Source organism: Sus scrofa, chromosome 1, assembly GCF_000003025.6.
Source record: "Sus scrofa isolate TJ Tabasco breed Duroc chromosome 1, Sscrofa11.1, whole genome shotgun sequence".
In the NCBI taxonomy this organism is placed as follows: domain Eukaryota; kingdom Metazoa; phylum Chordata; class Mammalia; order Artiodactyla; family Suidae; genus Sus; species Sus scrofa.
In genome coordinates, this window is record NC_010443.5 from 35,422,490 (window position 1) to 35,441,457 (window position 18,968).

Below are 18,968 nucleotides of genomic sequence, written 5' to 3' on the forward strand. Positions count from 1 at the left end.
TTGTCTGGAGATCCAGGATCATTTCTAGTCAGGACTCTGGTCGAAGAGATCACTGAAGAACAGTATTACATGATGCGGAGATATGAAAGCTCTTTCTTGCACCCCCCGCCTCGCCCTCCCAAACGTCCCTCGGTGGAGGAAACAAAGTTAACCCTGCTCGGCTTAGCAGAAGAAAGGGCAGTGAGTCTGCCTAAGTCTCCCAAGGTAAGGCTATGATTTTGCAGTTTTTCCTCTCGAGTGTTTTTTTGGAGGCAATTTCAAGTCCCTTCTGAGTTTGGTTTTTGCTTACTTTTCTTCCTTTTATGCCATATTTGAAATGAGCCTTTCTGATGCACAGTAGATGATTGAACATCAACAGAGCATAAGCTGTTACAGCATTTTGTATTTTGATGCTTCACCAGTGGATGTGACAAGAAGTTTTTATGGAATTAGAAATAGCAGGGATGACACTTGAATGTGATGACCCAAATTGCTGTTTCCATGGGTTTGTTAATTAGGAATGTTTTCCAAGGTGCCTCAGAAGCATTTCTCTTATTTTGGAAGGACTGTTCATTCTTTTTCTAGATGGAGTTGTTTTAATACTTCATCCAGGATACGTGCACACAATAAACTCCCTTCTTCTGAGGGCTTGCCAGTAGCATGCATCTCTAACACATGTCTTCATTTTGTTTTGTGTGCAGAAAGATGTAAAAATATCTTGGCAGAACTATGTGAGAACATGTGCATCTGCCCACATTCTGTCTATCTGAGAATTGTCGTCTTTAACAGTTCTATTGAAAAACAAAATCAATAAAATTGCAGGCAGTATGAGATCATTATAGAATCAACAACTCCGTAATCACTCTAAAGGTTTTGGGAGGGGAGGGGTTTCAGCTTCACTCCGGCTTAAAGTTTTTGCGTCTTGGAAAACTGCCTGCTGAGTGCCTGGAAAGCACTTGCCCTTACAGCGCGGAGCTTAGGTTGTTTATCTGGCCAGCAGTGGTTCTCTGGTGTGTGGAGAGAGTGCATTCTGGCCTGGCAGATGTTGTGCTAGCAGCTTGGGGAAACAAAGCAATTAGGAAAACAAAGAGAGATGCTGTGTTTACTCTCTACGCTCAGGAATGAGAGCAGCCTCAGGCTTCAAGGATGTGGGTATGGAAATACTTTTAATTTTACATTTCAGAGATTGCATTCTGATTATATGCTGGGGAAATCCAGTAAAGATCTTCAGACTCATCTTCAGGAAAAGATAAAAAACCAGCAGAAATTTCCTTTCCAGAAAAACAATTTTGAAGGCGTCATTTTGAATTAAACAACTGTTTCCAAATAATGTTGATTAACAGGCCGCTTTTAATGTGGAGAGATCTGGCTTCTCCTGTTTAGTATATTTTTATTACTGAATTGAATGATGTGAGAGATGGAATGCTATTCTCATTTTTAGTGATAGGCTGAATAATGTCTCACCCTCTCTACTCCCACCCTCTCACCCCCACCCAAGGTGTCTGTGCCTAAACCTCTGGAGCTATGAATATGCTACCTTGGATAGCAAAAGAGCTTTTGCACATGTACTTAAAATTAAGGACCTTGAGATGAGAAGGTCCAGGTTAATCACAAGAGTCCTTAAAGGACTTTTCTCAGTTGAGGTCAGAGTCAGAGAGAGATGTAAGTACAGAAGAATGTTAGAGAGATGCAGGGTTATGCCTTTGAAGACAGAGGAAGGGATCATTGAACCAAGGAATGCATATGGTCTCTAGACACTAACAGGACAAAGAAGCTTTCTTCCCCAGAGCCTGCAGAAAGCACAGCTCTGCCAACACCTTGATTTTAGCCAATGAGACTGGTATTGGATTTCTGACTTATAGAACTCCAAGATGCTAAATCTGTATTGTTTAAGGCACCAAGTTTATGTTAGAGCAACAATAGAAAGCTAACCCAGGACATAAAATTGGGAGGGAGAAATAAATAAAACCTTTAGCTAGAAAAATCTGTATTTAAGTTAGGACTTGTTTTGCTGGAAAAATAGCTTTTTTCCCCTTTTTCTTTTTAATAAATGTGTTAGCCCATGTATCCTCGGAGAACCTAAAGGTACAGCTAGGCTTCGGGGACACTTGGAAACAGGATGTAAAACACAGCCAGAGCTGGCCTTACTCTTCATCATACATGGGTTTATGTTCACAGGTGAGCAGTATCCACACCAGGGACACTACTTCTGACAGTTCCCACACTTCTCTAATAGTTTCATCATTAAAAAAGAATATAACCTCTTTTTTTTGGTTCCAGTTTTTAAAAAGAGAAGGACTTTGGATCACATGCCCATCTCCTGGTTCAGACAGTCCATTGGCTCTCCCAGCCACAGCCAGGATTGGTGGGAAAGGGAATGAAGACTAGTTGTCTCGAATAACAGAACTATGGGAAGAGTACATGAAGATCTGGAGATACAGAAAGAGTTGATGTCTCTTATAATCAGGAAGAAAGAGATCAGAAACCCTAAACTGCAAAGCAGGCATTCATAGGAAAAAAAAAAAAAAGATGAAAAAAATTTAAATGCCCTTTGACAGAATGTCAAATAAGAATGACCTATGTGTTTTCTTAGGACAGAAACTCACAAAACGGTCTTGTGTCTAGGTTACTGCTTGGAAAAACCTCTAGTCCTCCTATGATTCTCCTTTACTCTCACACTGCTGTCACACTCACCACACCTCCGACACCAGATGCATGGAAGTTTTTCCCTCAGCAAGCAGTTCTTTTACCCCACTTGGGTGTCCTACCATTACTTAATTCTAACACTGTTTGCTGGGAGAAATGGTCAGAGCCCATAGGTTTAGGGTTCCATCCCACAAGTCTGCACCCCACTTCAGATGCCAGTTGCAAATAGTAGGTCCCCATGTTACCCACAGCCTCTATCTGCAAATCAGAGGTCCCCAGTCCCTTCCTTAGGTTCTATTACTTTGCTAGAGTGGCTCACAGAACTCACATTTATCGGTTTATTAAAGGATGTGACACAGAATATGAATGAACAGTCAGATGAAGAGAGATGAAGGGCAAGGTCTGGAAGGGACCCAAGAGCTCACGCACTTCTATCCCATGGAGTTGGGTTTTGTTCACTAACCTGAAAGTTCTGGAACCCTGTGCTTTTAGGATTTTTATGGAAGCTTCCTCACACAAGCATAATCAATTATTAATTCCTTTCCAGTCCCTCTCCCCTCTCTGTAGGATGGGGGTTGGAGCTGAGAATTCTAAGCGTCTATTATGGCTTGGTGTTTCTGGTGACCAGCCCCCACTCAGGAGCCTTCCCAGAGTCGTCTTATTAGAACAAAAGATACTCCCATAGTCCAGAAAATTCCAGGGGATTTAGGAGCCCTATAATGAAAAATGGGGTCAAAGACCAAATATTAAAAAAGAAGATTCCCCTAGTGTTCTTATCACTTAGGAATTTGCAAAGGCTTCAGGAGTTCTGTGCCAGGAACCAGGGGCAGAGACCAATACATATATTTTCTATTATCTCCAGTTACTAAAATAAAACAGATACAATCTTTGACTAAATTCATACATGTAGGATTCCAGATCAACTTAATAATTCTTCACTGCTTGTTCATTTTTCAGACTCCCACATGGATTCTGCTGTCTAGTTCTGTGTTCCACTTCTAAGGAAAAATGATTAACTGAACTTTAAGATATTAACATCTTAAAAGGTCCAGGAGCCATTTTCTTCTATAAATGGTTGAGGAAACTGAGTGATAGTCTAAACCCGAATGATTTAGTACTAGATGATATTGGTTATTTTATACATTTAAAAGCTATGTTGTGACAAACAGTACATTCTTATTTTCCATTACATTGTTGGGAGTGAAAGGGAGGACAATTTGGATGTAATATGCTATAACATATTTCTTGTCCCTAAAAAAGATTCAGCAGACACTAGGAAACCCTAAGCCAGTGATGTTGTTAGGAGATTGTTGCTTGGTTGAAAGTTGATCAGTCCGTTGAGAAGGGTCTATGATTCTTTGTTTAGGATTAGTTTCATCATATCTGGTGTGGTCAATAAAGAAATATATTCTCTGAAATTAGTTTAAAATGTCAGAGGATGCTATAATTTACCTGTGTTCAGACCTACTGACCTCCTCATTTTCAACAGTTTTTTTCTCACCATGAAGATAAGACTCCATTTAGTAGATCATTTCTGGAATTTAAACAGATGCTGTCAATTTCTGCCTAATATACTCAAAAAGTCTTGCAACCAACCATTTCTTGTTATCACAATGCCATCCTTTCATATATTTCTTTTATGTTTCTTCTGATATCTACATTAAAGCTCTTCTCTCCATGTATACTTTTGAAATAACTGGATAAAACATTTTTTTATACTCTACAGGCAGGAAGCAGCCATTGAAAACAAGCCTCTAAGATTTTGGATTCTGTGTAGAATAATGCTTTAAATTCAGAAAGCAATTTATAAGTGTTATTCAGAGTTTAAATATTCAAATGACTTAACTCATTAAAATACCTTATTACATATATAGGGAACAATATCAAATGCTTCATTATATAAGTTTACTTTTGCCTAAAGTGTCATTAACTTCTGCACTGTTAAATAACAGTTGTACAGGCTGTCTAATAGCGAGAAACTAAATGTACTTAGTATTAGCCAAATTCACACATAGTATGTATCCATTGTCTGTTATGATCCCTCCCATTCACCTAGGAAGTTTAGAAATTAAGACTGAGAACAGATTATTAGAATAAATAGAATTGTTTTCCAAGGTAGGATTGTCGACCGTTATTTAATATCTGAATAAGAAAAAATGAATTTTAATAGAAATTTGAGAATTGTGGTTTGGATATAAGCAGGGGCAGGTGAGGTGGGGGATGGGCTTCAACAGAGATGAGGGCACATCTCCAAGCCCGTGAAATTTTACCTTGAAGAACTGTGTTGTTTTTAAAATGTGATAGTTAACCATTGGGAGAATAATGTACAAAGCCTTTGAAAAAAAGGGATGAGAATGTATTGAGTGACCCTTCGATTTTCTTCTTAGGCTTCTAGCAATGTAAAAATAGTATCTTTAAGAGGTGTGCATTCTGATACTAAATCAGATAAAAACAATATAATAAAGTAACTACATAAATGAGGCTGGACCTAAAATTCTCTTCTAAATAGGAATGTTGGGAGGTAGACTCTCCTTCCTCGATAGTTAGTTTGTATGTCAGAAGTAGTTTCAGATATTTTGAAAAAGCATATACTCACTGCGGTTTTTGCCTGTCGTGGATATATATGGCTATGACTTCTGAGTGCCACATAGGAGAAATGTAACTTCGGTATTCTGATGAAAAAGCCTATAACCAGATAGAAAAACAAACCTTTGGTTGAAAGATGAGATATTCCATTCCTTCTGAGACTGCAATGGGGACCAGAAATCTTGCATTTCACTAACTCTGTTTGGCCATTTAATGCCCAAGTGTCTACTTTGCTGCAGGAATTTCTAGATTCTGTCAGACAAGAACACCCATAGGAGACATTAAGGCAAAGAGCAAGGGAGGCAGTAATGGTAAGGTACTGTGAATTGAGCAGAAAACAAACCCTGTACCAGAATTAGAGTGAGCGCTGAAAAAAGGCAGAAGGAAAGTAATAGTTTCTGGGAGGTGCAGAGAGAGAACACTTCGGCAGCTGCCGCTGGGTGCTAAGACTCATTTCTGATCTGGTGTGACAGAGTGGCTGCAAAGTGTTAGTGAAACCCACACTCCTAGGCTAAATCTAGATCTTTAGAGAATAGTATTACATCTATTCATTTGTTGTCTAGATTTAGTCACAAATGGTGTGATTTGTTTTTGTGTTTGCTAACCTGATGTAGTGTAAAGAAATTAAGAGGATTTGGATTTGTAACCAGGTCTGCACTTCTCTGAAGACTGATGCCTGTCTATTCTTAGTGTGTCCTCTTGGTTTGACATAGAAGCTATAAATCTGTTTCCCTGTGAATAGAGAAAACAAACATTTTAGCCATTTTCAAAGACTAAGGACAAAGAATGTGAAACTGAGACATACTTCAGGGTTTAAACCTGAATAACAAGGAAAACAAAGGGAATCTATGATTTTCCTTGGAAAAGACAAATTCTAACTGTGAGATACAATTTTAGCGTATTTTTGCAGACATTTGAGCTGTTTCTAGGGCATGATACATACAGATTAAAACAATATAGTTTTTGAGTCGCCTGTAGTTTGTGGTGTGGTAAATGGCATTAGCCTGTAAATAGCCAACTATAGTGGGAAGAAGTGAAAAAGATGGGAGAAAAGGGCAAAAAATGAACAAAGGACGTCCTGAGCTGAAAATCAGCCAAACTCAAGTTCCTGCTGAAAGCTTGCAGGTAGAAATCTGTACCCAATGGGAAGCACAGAATATTTTTTGTGCTTTTGAAAGTGGGAGAGTAAGCAGAACTTTTAAAGTTCTACCCTTGTTATGGCACGTACTACATTGATACTTCTAGCTGAAGAGCCCAAGAAAAGTTTAAATGAGTTTTACATAAAAAATAATTGGTTAAAGTAAGGCATTAGAAAACATTGCCTGATCTTAAGAGAATTACAAGCAAATATGAACAACCTATCAAACTAATAATAAAATACTGGAGTTCCCATTATGGCACAGCGGAAATAAATCTGACTAGGAACCATGAGGTTGCGGGTTGGATCCCTGGCCTCTCTCAGTGGGTTAAGGATCCGGCATTGCTGTGAGCTGCAGTACAGGTTGCAGACACGGCTCAGACTTGGCGTTGTGTGGCTGTGGCATAGGCTGGCGGCTGCAGCTCCTATTAGACCCCTAGCTGGGAACCTCTCTGTATGCTGTGGGTGTGGCCCTAAAAAAAAAAAAATCCCTAAGAGTTTCTGTCCAGAGAACATTGTTTCCATTCTTGGGTGGTCAAAGCACACTCCTGCTGGGAAATACTTGAATGCACCAAAACTTTGGCCATCTCTGAGCTTTCTATGGAGAATACTGAGAATATTCTCACATGAGTGGGAGGGTGGGGGATGGTGAGGAAGGGTTGATGAAAAGCCTTAGTTAATAGTGCTCCTTGCTTCTCTCTCCCATCTTTGGAGTGAGGAACTAAAGTACCACCAAATATGTGATTATTGTATTTGCAGTGTTAGTATTATTTTTAGCTCCAAAAAATATAAATTAAAAAATATTTATTTTCTCAGTGAATTTCCAAAATGTTTGAATGAAATTTGGAGTAAAACATCTCACATTAGATTTCTGGGTTTTGCAAAGGTTAGAAGAGTTTTCATTTTCTTCAATGTCCATAACCTGGATGTCTCTGTTTAGAAATGAGCAGGCATAATGGAAGATCAAGCAGTTTGGAAAGTTCAAGGCACAGTATATGTGGAGGGAGGGCATTCGAATTGCCAACCTCCTGTAATCCCTGTAAGGATTTTAGTGCCCAGAATCATTGAGTCGAGTGGGGGCTGACTAGATATTTAACTATATATTTTTTGAGCTCACCACCATTGATTTTTCTTTTCTAATTGAAAAAAAATCCAAAGAGTAGTTGGAGAAATCTAGAGAAGGTAAGTTCCAACTGGGTTTATAGTTTCCAAAACTGATTTATCTGAGTTTTCCATTACTGTATTTACCAGCTCTGAATTTATTTTAGGATAAAAACCTTGCCTAGAAGTTGGGAAGACATAAGCTATATATTTGAGCAAATACGTTTTGCTACAACTCCCCAGTTTCTTGCAAGTCAACCATTACTTTTAATCATTGATGTCAGACCTTCATAAATGAGAACATATGCTGTTCTTCACAAACCAAATTTCCTGTGTAAATGTTAAGATAGCAAATGAGCATAAGATGGTTCTGAAAGAATACATAAAGATAGGCTTCCAAAAATTAAATTTTTTTCAGAAAATTCATAGAGAAAGGAATGATTCATATAAATGCATTATTTAAGGGGAAACTTTTAGCAGCCTTTTACAGCATTAAACTCTCTTTCATTATGCTTCATCCAGACTCTAATTTCAATATGATCATGATGTCTTGGATATGATGATCATGATAAAAAACACTTCTAATAAAACAAGTTGCTTTTAGCTATTTTGTAAGACATGCCATTTTTTAAGACTTTTACCTTGAACCAATTAGCTAATTTTAAATCTGATGAGGTGAGGAAATAATTAGGGGAAACTATAAAATCAGAAGACCACTGGCTAAAAAATTAGCCAAATGAAATAATTTTACATATCAAAGACCACAAGAACTGTATAGTAATTTTATAGTTATTTTTACAGTCACAAAATGTAAAAGGGATGATTGTAAAATTATACATTAGACAATATGTAGCGTAGGAGATATGTAGGAGATAGAATGGAATTTTAACTGATGACATTATGCTTATTTAGATCACTAAACTTTACATACCATTTGTCCTTAATGGAAGCTTGCTGCTATTCTCACATGCTTTCCCAAGTATTAATTAATGTTTTAAAAATACACAGTTGCTGGTTATGAGATAAAAACAAAGTCATGTGAGATGTGTTCCTTTCCTTGTTATCCAAGAATAGAAATTGCCCTGCCCAAACTGTTTTTCTCCTCATTATCTCTGGTTCCAGCTTCTCCCCTGAGAAAAATGTTTGTTTGTTTGTTTGTTTGTTTGTTTGTTTTTTCATACCAAACTCTTACCCAGCCAAATTCTCCCTCACAGAGTTGCCAGACATCTATGTTCAATAAAATTCTGTAACATCTGTGTAACAGACTGGCCTCAGTCTGTATCAGTAATTTAAAAAAATCTCTTGCCCGTTACTGAGCTCTTCCATTGTTGCTGGCAATGTGCTAGTGCTTGCATGTATTATTATCTTATTTAATCTCTCACACTGCTTCATGAAATGGGTGCTGTTAATTTTTGTGAGGGAGGTAATTGAGGCTGAGAAGTATGTAATGATCATAGTTACAACTGATACTTGGGTTGCCGAATTTTAGGGTCAATCCTCAGTCCTCTCATATTATTATTTTTTTATTATTTTGTCTTTTAGGGCCACGCCTGCAACATATGGAAGTTCCCAGGCTAGGGGTTGGATCAGAGCTGTAACGCTGAACTAGGCCACAGTCATAGCAACGTGGGATCCTAGCCAGGCTTGCAACCTACACCAAGCTCACGGCAACACCAGATCTCTTAACCCACTGAGCCAGGCCAGGGATCGAACCTGTGTCCTCATAGATATTAGTTGGGTTTGTTACCGCTGAGCCACAATGGGAACTCCCTCATATTATTTAGATACTAAGCAGAAATGGAATACCCACTACTTTTTGAAATTCTTTCGGAAAATCATGCCCTCTTGGTTTCCTTATGCTGCAGTGGTTGAAGTTCCTTTAGAACTTTTTACTGGTTCTTCCTCTGGTCATCCATAAGTGTTTCAAGTGCGTTAGAGCTCAATTCTTTAATCTTGTTTTTTTTTTTTTTTTTTTTTTTTTTTTTTTTTTTTTTTTTGGCCAAGGCATGCAGCAGCTGGATGTGGGGTCTCAGTTCCCACACCAGGGAAGGCCACAATGGTAAAAGTGCTGGGTCCCAGCCACTAGGCTACCAAGGATCTCCAGTCTTTCTATCTGTGCTCACTTTTTAAGGTCCTGTATATACTCACAAATTTCTTATTTTATACGTATAAAATGGCTCTTAGTAGAATTAGTCATGTATATGGATTTATTAAGGAAAGCAACTGGCTGGAAATGATCTCATATCTGCTTTTTAAAAATCTGTTTAAATGTGCTTGGCTGTCATCTTTTAAGGAAAGTTCAGTCTTTGAAATATCCAGCCCGTAACACTGTGTCTAGTGTATAGTAGTTACACAGTTTTCAATGATACCTCTAGAAGATAACAAAGATCAGAGAATTGATGATATGAGGAAAGATGCTTCCTTCTATCATGTTATTCTTATAAATGTGGGTCTGTCATGCTCAGGATTTTTCTTTCCTGATCCAATGATCAGAAAAACCTGGAGAATATCTTGAACTGTCTGAGATGTTAGAATTTTAGGAAAGGCCTAAGGCCATTTCTTTCTTCCTTCCTTCCTTCCTTCCTTCCTTCCTTCCATCCTTCCTTCTTTCTTCCTTCTTCCTTCTTTCTTTCTTTCTTCTTCTTTCTTTCTTTCTTCTTCCTTCCTTCTTTCTTCCTTCTTCCTTCTTTCTTTCTTTCTTTCTTTCTTTCTTTCTTTCTTTCTTTCTTTCTCTTTCTTTTCCTTTCTTTTCTTTCTTTTTCTTTCACTCTTTCTCTCTTTCTCTTTTTTTTCTTTTTCTTTTGCCACACCCACAGCATATGGAAGTTCCTGAGCCAGGGACCAAATTCGAGCTGCAGCGGCTACCTACGCCACAGCTATGGCAATGCCAGATCCTTCACTCCCTATACCATAGTGGGAATTCCCTAAGGCCATTTCTGCATCAGCAGAAAGTTCTTTAGTAGCAGTTCAAGTTTAGCTGGAATAAACTTCAGGAACAAGAACTAACCGTGGGACTAGGACTAGTAATTTTGAAATCAGGTTGGTGATAATATAGATCCAGAGAGAATACAAAGCTTTTTCTTCATTAAGGGAGCTATGGACCTATAAAAGGAAAAGGCTAAAGGATTACTAGGTCAAGGAGCTCAGAATAATGGACACATTCATAATAAGCCAAGAAAAATCAGAGCATATTACCATAGAAGAAAACTAGAACTATATAATTGCAATAAAGATTGAGGAGAAAGATTTTAAAATCTCTTGGTTTCCATTTCTTTAAATATTACTCTAATTGTACATTGTACATACAATGCTTTTAAATTATTTACATCAATAATTATTTTAAAGTGTTAAAAATAATTATTATAATTGTTCACACTTATTTTAGTTCCATAGGTATATAGCCTTAATTATATGCCATTTTCTGTGATAAGCACTGGAGACACATTAGATGAATGAAAGACATTTTAATGGAATCTAATATATTAAACACAGGAAAACAGACAACTACAGTATGGAAACTGTAGAGAAGATTCCTATTCAGTGGCCATTAGAGGGTCTGGGAAGGCAACTTATAAAGATCCCATATTAAAATGTGGGATTAAATTCAGAAAAGGATGTTTAATGTCTAGGTTGAAATATGTAGGTTTAGACAAGTAGAAATAGATGTAGAGTGATGTCAGTGTGACTTAGCCAGAAGGAACATCCTGTGTTGGTGATAGTGTGGAGGTATAACCCTGACAGGATCTAGGATAAATGGCTGTGTAATAATACGAGGGTGGAAGAACAAAGAGGGTAGTTATGAAAGGTGGATCATTACCAGGTTTCTTAGCGCAGGTTCACAAGTTGTTCAGTTCACTTCTTAATCACTGGTATAAGATGGGGAATGAGACTTTCTCAGTACCAACTTAGATTTCCTGCCACACCAAGGTTTCCCATGGTCAGAACTCAGTTTTCATGTTTCTTGACCTATTTCTACCTGATTCCACTATCAGGTGATTACATGATTGCGGGCCCCTGTATTCTTGGTTAATTTCCTAAGGAATGTTACTATATTTTTAGGGACTCCTCCCACCATTCCTTATCTTTCCTCCCTTTAGTCATTTATTTTTCCTGTTTTTCCAAGAAGTACCTTTTTTTGGTTGCTTTAACCCCTCCTTTGACAATAAACTTTGGTGCCCCATGAAACACACAGCTTAAACTTTTAGCTTAGCACCTGAAACAGACTAGATCTTATTTTCTTCTTATCCTCCTAAGAGATAAAATAAATTCTGAACTCCATTCTTCTAGTGCAGCCAAGAATGACAAAACCAAAATCAGCTGTATTCTACATTAAAAAAAAAAAAAAAAAAAAAAGACTGGTTCTTCCTAAATAGCTTTACTTTTTTAAGGAATTTAGACTTTTTAAAGACAAAAAATGGAGGCCATTGTAGGGTTTCCAATAGGGTAATAACAATAAAATCTTTTTAGATACAAAACAGCTAGAAAAGGCAAGTTTTTAGTGCCAGGAAAAAAAAAGAAATGGTTGCCTAGAGTGAGTGGTTGGAAACAGGGATGAACTGTAGACAGACATGGGGGAACTTTCTGGGTGATAAAGTTTCGATATTGTTATGTGGCAATATTTTCACAACTCTATAAATTTATTAAATGAATTGAACTATGCACTTCAAGTGGTGGCAATATCAATTGTACCTCAATAAAGCTACTCAAACTATTTTTTAAAAATACTAATTATAAACCAGATAATCCATTCAGATGGAGGCAGGGAAAGAAGTTAGAAAGCTAAAGTACTAATACAAGAGAAGATGATTAAAGAGGAATATTCAAGAGGATTTTAGGAGATGCTATCTGTTAGGAGTGATGAAATGTAGGGAAAAAGAAAGACACAGTATAAGGAAAATATCCAGACTTCTGACAAAAGCGTCAGAATGGATGGTGATGAAACTCATTAAATCAGGAGCACAAGACATAGATAGAGGGATGGTTTGTCAGGGATATGTAAGAGATTAAGGTATGCTCAGTTTTGAAATAGCTGTGAGATGCCTAAGCTGAGGTGTCAGGTGTGAAGTTAACAATGGTCTATAGTTTGGGAAAAAGTTCCAGCTGAAGTTGATGATTCAAGTGTCAGCAAATACAAATGGTCAATGAAGTTCTGTGAGACGATGAGATGAAGCTGAAGACTGTGTAGCTCATGAGGAAAAAAAAGATGGATTTCTGTAAGGAAGTCCAAAATAGAAGGGACAAAGAAGTACATAAAAAGTCTAAAAATAAGCAATTGGAGAACTTTTTTGATTAAGTGATTACAATGAATCAGTCGCTTTTCTAAGCTTTTTTTTTTTTTACATGTACACACTTATTTAATTTTCACAAAAGCCCAATGAAGGTAGTCTCAAAATTATTACCTCCATTCTACAGGTAATTAAGGCTCACCAACATTATATAATTTTCAAAGACCAAAATTTCTGGATTATTACCCTTTAGGTAGAAATAATGAACAGTATTATAAAGAGACTCAGCTCCACTGAGCACAGTTGTGATTTTTAGAATCAAAATGCAAACTGTGACTAATTGATGCTTTTTTCCTTATAAAAATTTGTAGAAATCATCAGTGAACTTATTTTGTGTGTAACTTAAAATTTCATGGATCTATAAGTTGTCAAAAGAAAATTTTCTGAAACATGGCATCCTCTCTTAAGGAAGGAAGTCCTTTTTCTGGCTGGATCATGGCCTGTTGTCACAGTGAAGGTAAGGAAAAATAGAGAATCATGAATGGAGAGAGAATAATGCAATGATAAGAGATCTTTAGCTCTAGCTCTCTCTACCCACTGCACCAATCTAATTAGCCAAATAAAAGTACATTCAGTGTCTAATTTGTGGTGAGAAATTGTAACCTTCCCTCATGTCTAGAAGTAAAAGGAAACCTGATACTAGTGAACAACATAAAGACTACTACATTGTCTTAACTGGGAGTTCTCTTGCAGTGCGTGGAATTAAGGATCCTGAGTGTCACTACAGCGTCTGGGGTTGCTGCTGTGGTGAGGGTTCAGTCCCTGGCTGGGGAACTTCTAAATGCCGAAGAGAAGAAAAAAAAAAAAACAAAAAACCAAAAAACCCTAACAACAATGAATTAAACACATTTAATCTTCCTTCTCTATTTCTTATCTATCCAGATGCCCCCACCATCTCTAAGTAGCCCAAACCAGACATCTAGGATCACTCCTTTTTTTCTCTTTTCCCATTTATCCATCATTAACTTACATAGATCCTACTTCTTTTTTTTTTTTTTTTTTTTTTTTTTGTCTTTTTGCCATTTCTTGGGCCGCTCCCATGGCATATGGGGGTTCCCAGGCTAGGGGTCTAATCGGAGCTGTAGCTGCCAGCCTACGCCAGAGCCACAGCAACGCAGGATCCGAGCCACATCTGCGACCTACACCACAGCTCGTGGCAACGCCGGATCCTTAACCCACTGAGCAAGGGCAGGGAATGAACCCGCAACCTCATGGTTCCTAGTCGGATTCGTTAACCACTGCGCCACGATGGGAACTCCAGATCCTACTTCTTTAACATCTCTTGAATATATAGTTCCCTGCTTCATGTCATCATCATTTCTCATATGGATTATTATGCAGGGTTAGAACAAGTACACAGAGGTTGGAAGGGATTTAAAGGAGCAAAAATGAAGTTGGTTGTACTTATATCCTATTGAATTCAACCTGCTTATTAAGTTTCTTGCTTGCATGTTTGTGTGTGTATGCAGCCATATGTTGTGTATCTCTGTATAAGCGTATGTGTGTGGGGGGGTATGTGCAATGCAATTATCTTATCCTTTTGGATATCAAGTTTTTTAATGCCCAAATAAAATCAAATAAGCCCTCAATTTCATATAATTTTTGTCACTCCAATGCCCTCCTCCTTTATTTCCTAAAATTCATGTAGGGTCTTTATATGTTCTCCTTTGGTTTCCTTTCTTCTCTTGCTCTTCACTTCTTGCCTGAATTTTATATATTTTTTTGACATATGAAAAGCTACCATATATATGTATACGCATATCTATGTCTATCTATCTTATCTATCTATCTCTATATATATATCATTGAGTTTGGTGATAAGTATTCATCCTTGAAACCATCAGCATAATCTGTGTCATAAACCATATTCATCGCTTCCCAAAGTTTCACCCCACCCTCTTTATTAATGTTCTTCATTCTTACATCGTGATTGATTTTTGGCTATCTTTGGCCATCTCAATACAGGTATGTCAACTACATCAGATTTCCCTGGTCTTTAGTGTCCCAAATTATGGATTCAGTTTGCTTTCTTAGATCAATGCATTTTTTTAGGATAAACATGAATTTATTGAAGATCTGGTAATAATATTTAGGAACAAAAAGTGAAAGCACTAATGCCTAGTGCTTAATCCTTCAAGTTTGTTTTTTTGTTTTTTGTCTTTTTAGGGCCAAAAAGACACCTGTGGCATGTGGTGGTTCCCAGGCTAGGGGTCAAATCGGAGCTGTAGCTGCTGGCCACAGCCACAGCCACATCAATGCCAGATCCGAGCCTGATCTTCGACCTACCCCACAGCTCATGGCAATGCCGGATCCTTAACCCACTGAGCGAGGCCAGGGATCTAACCTGTGTCCTCATGGATACTAGTCAGATTCATTTCTGCTGAGCCACAATGGAAACTCCCTTCTTCAAGTTCTTTCATCTCAGAAAATCAATGCTTTTATATCTAGGATTATCTCATACTCATTGTTACTTAACAATAACAACAGTAATAATAATGTTATTAATTTAAGTAATAAATAATTGAGTTAATTAAATTATTAACTTAATGCATTCAAAGTACTCATTTTCATAGTTTGTTTTTGGTGCATTTTGGTCTTTTATTTTTTTCATTATAGCTGATTTACAGTGTTCTGTCAATTTTCTACTGTACAGCATGGTGACCCAGTTACACATACAAGTATACAATCGTTTTTCTTACATTATCATACTCCATCATAAGTTACTAGACATAATTCCCAGTGCTATACAACAGGATCTCATTGCCTATCCATTCCAAAGACAATAGTCTGCATCTATTAACCCCAATTTCCCAATACATCCCACTATCTCCCCCCTCCCTTGGCAACCACAAGTCTGTTCTCCAGAGTCAATGATTTTCTTTTCTGTAGAAAAGTTCATTTGTGCCGTATATTAGATTCCAGATATAAGTGATATCATATGGTATTTATCTTTCTCTTTCTGACTTACTTCACTTAGAATGAGAGTCTCTAGCCCCATCCATGTTGCTGCAAATGGCATTATCTTGTTCTTTTTTATAGCTGAGTAGTATTCCATTGTGTGTATATATACCACATTTTCTTAATCCATTCATCTGTCGATGGACATTCCAGTAAATTTTAATATTGACATATATTTTGATCAATAATTAAGTTATAATCTTCTTATTCTTTCAAATAAACTTTTTTTTCTTAAACATTTTTTATTGACGTGTAGTTGATTTACAATGTTGTATTACTTTCAGGTGTATGGCAAAGTGATTCTGTTCAACATATATATTCTTTTTCAGATTCTTTTCCCTTGTAGGTTATTACAAAATATTGAGTAGAATTCCCTGTTCTATACAGTGGGTCCTTGTTGGTTATTGATTTTATCAAATAAACTTTTAAGTCACTATTGATTTCTATAAAAACATCTGGTGGGGCTTTTTTTCAAGTTATATTGAACTTAAAGCAAGATAAGAAGGATTAAGAGCTTGAGGTGAATACAATAATTTTGGAGAATTTAAATTTTTATGGCAATTAAATTTTCAATCTCGATAAATTTTTTGATATTCCATTTAGTTAAATCTTCTCATTGAAGTCATGTGTATCATTCTAACAATTTCCAATGTACTTCCAATGTTTCTTTATATTAGATCCCTTCCTTGAGACTTAAGAATACTCAGTGCTATGGTACTCTTTCTGGTGTAGAATTTATGTATTTTCATCTGAGTAAAATCAGAGATTATGTCTCTTAACATGGTGATCATGTTCTAGTTAAGTCTCTCATTCAACAAATATTTCTTGGTTGTTGTGTTTTCAGTACTATTTTAAGTGCTGTGTTTACATCAGTAGCAAAACACCTTGGTAAATGCTTTGGTACTCCATTTAATGTCGTATTCTTGTAAGAGTAAATGATATAGAATGTTATAGCATGTTAAGTGCTATGATAAGCAGGATTAAGAGCATGAGGGAAGTAGAATAATTTTAAATAGGGTGGTCATAGTATACCTTACTGAGAGAATGGCACTTGTCAAAAGACTTGAATAGGTAAGATGAGCCATGGAGAGAACGAAGCGTTCCAGACTGAGGAAAGAGATGGTACAAGTCCTGAGGAGGAAATGTGCCTGATGTGTTTGAGAATCAGCTGGGCGGCCAGAATGGTTGGAATATAGTGGGTGAAGGAACAAAGGGGATGAGATCAGAGAGGAAATGGAGGACACAGATTGTCTAGGTCTTTGATTTTCATTTAACTTTTCATAAGACATGAAATGATTGGAAGATCAAATACGGGAATGACATAAACTGATGATATCATAGAGTATCCATCTTAAGTTTTTTAAAAATTATAGTTGACTTAAAATGTTTTGACAGTTTCTGCTGTAAAACAAAGTGACCCTGTCAAACACACACACACACACACACACACACACACACACACGTATATACATTCCATTTCTTATATTGTCTTCCATCATGGTCTATCCCAAGAGACTGGATATAGTTCCCTGTGCTATACCTCATTGCCTATCATCTACTAATCCAAAACTCCCAGTCCATTCCACTCCCTCCCCCTCCCCCTCCCCCTTGGCAACCGCAAGTCTGTTCTCTGTTAGTCTGTTTCTGTTTTGTAGATAGGTTCATTTGTGCCATATTTTAGATTCAGTATATAAGTGATGTCTTATGGTATTTGTCTTTCTCTTTCCGACTTACTTTACTTAGTATGATAATCTCTGGTTGCATCTGTGTTGCTGCAAATGGCATTATTCATTCATTTTTATGGCTGAATAATATTCCATTGTATGTATGTACCACATCTTAATCCATTCACCTGTAAACTGACTTACATTTTAAAGGACTCATTCTGACTTTTGCACTGCTGTTAGATAGTAGGGGAGTAAGGATGGAAACAAGGAGACCAGTATTCACATTTTGGCTCAGTGGGTTAAGAACCCGACATAGTGTACATGAGGATGGGGGTTCAATCCCTGGCCTTGCTCTGTGGATTAAAGATCCAGCATTGCCAGAAGCCACTGCGTGAGTCAAAGATGTGGCTTGGATCTGGTGTTGCCAGCTGTAGCGCCAATTTGACATAGGCCCAGCTGTAGCTCTGATTAAACCCCCTAGCTGGAGAACTTCCACATGCTGCAATTGCAGCCGTAGAAAAGAAAAAAAAAAAAGCAAACAGGGAGGCAAACTAGTGGACATGCCCCCATGATGCAGCAGCAATGGAGGTAATAAGAAATGGTTAGTTCTATATGTACTTTGAGTGCAAAGCCAAAAATATTTCTTTTGGGTTGTGTTTTTCCCACCTACTTTCAATAAAGAATCTTTGTAACTTCTCTACTGCTGACTTTTTAAATTTAGCTTATTTTTACTTGGCTTCTCTTAGAATTTTCTTCACTTGGACTTTATATGGATGTAATTCTCTTTTAAAAATATTAAAAATTTAGGAGTTCCCATTGTGGCTCAGCAGTAAGGAAGCAACTAGGATTCATGAGGCTGCAGGTTTGATCCTTGGCTTCACTCAGTGGGTTAAGGATCCAGCATTGATGTGAGCTGTGATGTAGGTCAAAGATGCAGCTCGGATCTTTCATTGCTAAGGCTGTCACGTAGGCCGGAAGCTGCAGCTCCACTTTGACCCCTAGCCTGGGAACTTCCATATGCCACAGGTGCAGCCCTAAAAAGCAAAAAAAAAAAAAAAAAAAAAAAAAATGAAAAGTTAATCTTAGATAGCTATGATTTTAAAGAATGGAAAAAAATCTGGAAATTGGGAGAATATGATCCTAACTCTATTACTACTTTGTCGTGTGATATGGGATAATCTTATCATCCTTGACTATAAAATGAGGTTGGAATAAATAATTAGTACTCTTTCTCTGAGCTTAAATATTCTACCATTCTGTGATTCTGTATTTATACACTGGTCAGTAATGAGTTAACTGAAAATCTTCATTTGAGTTCCATGAAATGTCAGCAGGTTTATTTGCTATAGTTGAAGAATTTTAAAGAGAAAAAACATAGTATCCAAAAATAAGCTTAGGCTATCTTGGGGGGATGGTGGTCTTCCTGATGACATTGCCTATGGGAGGAGCCCTTATCTGTAATGCTTGATTCAGTGGTGCCTATTTCACCTTCTTAAGTCTGTATTTATTAGGATTTGGCCCCTGTTTTCTCTTTTCATACTTCTCTATTAAGATTTTACTAGGAACTGCCTCTTCAGAATCACCCTTCTGTTTTCCAGTCCTGTTTTA

The 18,968-nt window shown here is 37.2% G+C and overlaps 1 protein-coding gene across 1 annotated transcript in view; it reads left to right on the forward strand.

The window, feature by feature from the left end:
- Positions 1-18,968, forward strand: part of THEMIS (thymocyte selection associated) — a 197,501-nt gene that overhangs the window by 89,280 nt on the left and 89,253 nt on the right. The window contains 1 exon segment of the mRNA XM_021088464.1: positions 2-204. Within this exon segment, the coding sequence (XP_020944123.1) occupies positions 2-204 (203 nt within the window).